The 4,529-nt window shown below is 35.2% G+C and overlaps 1 protein-coding gene across 1 annotated transcript; it reads left to right on the top strand.

Annotated features, from left to right (window-relative positions):
- Positions 1-141: 141 nt before the first annotated feature.
- LOC100744857 (nose resistant to fluoxetine protein 6-like) lies at positions 142-4,219 on the top strand (the record flags this gene model as incomplete). The annotated part of the gene is made up of 13 exons (XM_024369616.2): positions 142-300; positions 559-803; positions 1,040-1,233; positions 1,356-1,477; positions 1,623-1,868; positions 1,964-2,171; positions 2,251-2,416; positions 2,503-2,582; positions 2,655-2,750; positions 2,825-2,954; positions 3,032-3,206; positions 3,339-3,481; positions 3,565-4,219. Coding segments are annotated over 13 exons (2,087 nt in total), but the record flags the coding sequence as incomplete, so codon positions are not given.
- Between the last annotated feature and the right edge of the window lie 310 nt (positions 4,220-4,529).

Here is a 4,529-nt window from a genome sequence, read left to right as displayed (position 1 = left end):
GCCACACATACATTGATACTTGATATTAACTATTACTTAACACGAAATTGCGCTCACGTAACCAATTTTAATTATTTTTATTGACTCGAGATGGAATGGGAATAACGGGAATGCATATAACGTACGGTTTACTTTGAACAGAATTGGAGAACATAAAAGAAGAGAAACGCGAAACCGACAGTGAGGAACCGGCACCCCGCGAGTCGGAACAGCTGAATCGGGGAACTGGCACCCCGCGAGTCGGAGCAAGTATCAGCGAGTATCAGCAAACATCTTCTGTGTTTTTCATTTCTCACCAATGTAAAAGAAATATTTAAACCGGAAAAGATAATTTTTTACCGAGCCATCTCCCGACCTTGCGACTTTCCTCATACGTTGTATAAGAAACTAGTTCCTTCGTACAGGGCGTGTAAAAGCTGCGATCGTCGTTGTCATAGTTTTTCCGATCAGCTGATGCTGTTGGCTTCAAACGGTGCGATTAATTTTAACACCGCATCAGATCCTTATCGCCAATTGTATCACGAGCAGTTTCCAATGAGAGATCATGTGTTTTTTAAGCATTGGATACCAGTGGCGTACCATCCGGAGGATTTGTCGTCGGGGACAACCATTGGTTAGGAGACCGAATAGGTTGCAAGCTTTTCTCTGAAAATCGCACGGTATTTCTATCGGAGAAAATACGAAAGAACAATTCCATATACCGGAACCCGAATGAAGAGTATTCACCTTTTGAGTTTCGTTTTTTCATTGCACGTGCGCGGCACAATAGCACTGTGCAATATCATATAGAAGTAGAAGACGAAGTAAGCAAATGGATATTTTAGAATTAGTATCTCGATTGTATATCTCTAACGATTCAAGTTGCAATGCGAATTACAATCAGTATGTAGCCAGTTTGTGCGGTCAATTAAGAATTTATAGCATTAAAATAATATTGATAGATGATATCATTAATATTAAAATATTTCGTGAAATTTACGTGCGAATTTTTACGGTCACGACGGACGATCAGAAAATTGAGAAACTGCATCCATTTTAGGATTTGATCACGCTTGGACTTTGCTTACCGGCATCCTGCAGCATAGGCGATGTTGCCACTATGCTCGATAAAGTATTTCGTAATGAGACACTTTTCATTGGAAAACTTTTTAATATATACCTCAAGCTCATCGAAGTCTCCGATTTGATGGATGATCGTCAATGGCTACTCTCTGCGAAAATGATCTCCATCATGTACGTACATTTCAAACTCGTAATTTGAGACTTGAATTTTTGTCACTTCACATATATATTACATAGGTCAAGATCTGCATTCGATAAAATGCCATGTAAGAACTTTAAAATTCTGATTACAGAGGAGTTTTATTATCGTTGGGTGCTACCGTAATAGCGGCCACAATATACGAGGTTTTCCTCCATCGAAAGAGCTTAAATAAAGAAAGGGGGAAGCTGACGTTCGAAAGTACCAACGCGATAGGTAAGCCACACATACATTGATACTTGATATTAACTATTACTTAACACGAAACTGCGCTTACGTAACCAATTTTAATTATCTTTATCGCCTCGAGATGGAATGGGAATCACGGGAATGCATATAACGTACGGTTAACTTTGAATAGAATTGGAGAACATAAAAGAAGAGAAACGCGAAACCGACAATGGGGAACTGGCACCCCGCGAGTCGGAGCAAGTATCAGCGAGTATCAGCAAACATCTTCTGTGTTTTTCATTTCTCACCAATGTAAAAGAAATATTTAAGCTGGAAAAGGGTGGTAATAATCTGCGAGTATTCTACGGCTTGAAAACATTGACAATGGTATGGATTATTCTGGGGCACGTAGTGTTCTACGCATTTCATGTTACGAGTAAGAAACGAATTTCAACGATGTTTTAATTTTACTACTCCGATCCAATTTCTGACCTACCATGTTTTTTATAATTCAATCACTCCTGTACACAGGTAACAATTGGCTTGTATTTATACAGGCTGAGAGTTTACACTTTCAAATCTTACGCAACTTCACATTATCGGTGGATGCATTTTTCTTTATGAGTGGTTTTCTGTTATCACATTCATTTCTGAAGGAACGGCGAAAATATCAGGGAATTCCGCCTATAGCAAAGAGGATGAACGAATTTTTTCAAAAGATTGTCAAACGATATATAAGGTATAGTACAGTATCAATGCATGATTAATTCTATCGATGAGATTTCTATGATAATAAAATAAATATATTAACTTCGAAGGATTACACCTGCATATTTCGTCGTTATATTAATCGCGATATTGAATTTTACCTGGGACGATCATGTCTCAGTACTTCTTCCCGTTGAGCATCCAAATGCCAAGTGTTCCAAATATTGGTGGACTAACATACTTTACATCAACAACTTGTTTAGATGGGATGAGCTAGTACGTATACTTTCTCAGATAATCTATTGCAAACATCGTTCGCGTTAGTACAAAAGAATTGTTTCGGAGAGAAGTACTGTTTCCAGTGTCTCACATGGAGTTGGTACCTGCCCAACGATATGCAGTTCTTCGTATTTGGCAGTTTTCTCTTAACTTTATCGATCACGTGAGTTTGTAATTTCGTTGTTTCATTTCTTAGAACCCAATTTCACCTGGGCTCTAAAATCGACTGTTTCAGGCATTACAATATTGCCGTGGGCATAGGCATTTTTACGCTACTCTCATCGATAGGATCACTCGTTTACACGGGGTACACTATTAATTACCAGCCTACGTAAGCATACAAAATGTTTAACATTCTTTATAACATAAGGAATTTGTAAATATACGTTACATTAACTTTCGTAGACTAGACGGACAATATAGAACGATGTCAGAGATTTATATACGACCATGGTGTAGAATACCGCCATATCTCATAGGAATGGCCACATGTCACCTTCTTACAAAATGGAATTACAAATTGCATTTTTCAAAAGTAATGTATACTTTGTTTGTTCGTTATACTTATATTTTTCTGCATCTTTCAATAATGTGATTAATTTTATGTTTCAGATAACCTTAATCGTTGGTTGGTCCGTGGCAATTTTATGTAATTGTTCGATTCTCTTCGGACTCGCGAACAAGAACATATCTTTAGGTCTCTCCGTTCTTTATCTGGCCCTCAGTAGAACATGCTGGACATTAGGTATTGCCTGGCTCGTAGTTGCGTGCACTACGAATAATGGCGGTAAGTCGATATTCTTCATGTCACTCAATAATACGTTAATGTCATTCTAGTTATCGTAAAGATACTCTTTGAGTAATGCGAATTATTTAACATTTTGTGAACTACACTCATGTATATCTGTTACGTTTGCAGGTATCGTGAACAAAATCTTATCGCTGGATATTTTCGTTCCTTTCAGTAAATTAACGTATGGCGTTTATCTCATAAATTGTATTATTATTCTTTCGTTATATTCGTTAGATAATTATTCTCTCTTTTTTTATTACACCAATATTGTGAGTATGATAAGGTAGTTTCATTCGAACAATTTCAAAGTAATATGAATCCTATGTAATAATAACATATTATGTTTTTTCAGACCTATACTGCCATTACAGTGATTATTTGTAGTTTCACTGCCGCTATTGTTCTGTCCGCAACAGTAGAAATGCCGTTTATATCACTCGTCCGATTGTATAGTAATCCGGCAAGTATGAAATAATCATATACTAATACATATTTTTAAGTCCCTCAGTTAATAAAGTGATGTAATTACTCTCTCGATATATGCACTTTGTCTGTCTGTCCGTCTGCCTGTCTCTCTCAATCTTGAAACATTTCTATTTATTATGATGTTCTCTGGAACCACAATTAGGAAAATAGCGTCTGTTGTTTAACGTAGATGTCCAGCATTATATTGTATCGTATAGTGTATTACATATCTTTCTTCCTTTCTTTCCCCTTTTTTCCCATTTCTCTCCCTGTCTATTTTGTTGAAGTGATTCTCACTTCTAGGAAAACTCTACATCTTCTCTAGTGTTTAGTTATCTTAGTCCTCGAAGCCATCGAAAATCATTTTGAAGGGTCTCTCAGCCTCATAGCCTTTTCTAGGAACATAGGAACATGTCATGCACGGAAGATGTACCGGGCTATAGACGAACCAGTTCTCGTAATTATATAAATACCCATCGAGCTGTTACGTAAACTTGAAAGTTATATGATGAAAACAAGATAGCTAAGCCGTAACGTTTTTAATTTAAACTACATTTTGATATCTTGATATTAAAAAATCTAATTATATTTGTTACATGGTTTAAAAAAACACTAATTTTGTAAATTAAAAATTTAACAAATTCATTAATATAACAAACTTAATATTTATTTATATATGCATATTTAATATATATTATATATTCCAAAAAATTATTTATATTTAAACTTTTTAAACATTTATATACACTACAATGAAAACTTCACTGATTTTAAATTATTTAATATTCATAAACCTAAATATTAATTTATATTTATAAATTTTTTTAAATTTATATTTATTAATTTTATTTA

The sequence above is a fragment of the Bombus impatiens genome, unplaced genomic scaffold (genome assembly GCF_000188095.3).
Source record: "Bombus impatiens unplaced genomic scaffold, BIMP_2.2 scf_0620, whole genome shotgun sequence".
Taxonomy (NCBI): domain Eukaryota; kingdom Metazoa; phylum Arthropoda; class Insecta; order Hymenoptera; family Apidae; genus Bombus; species Bombus impatiens.
This window is presented reverse-complemented; position numbering and strand designations above follow the sequence as displayed.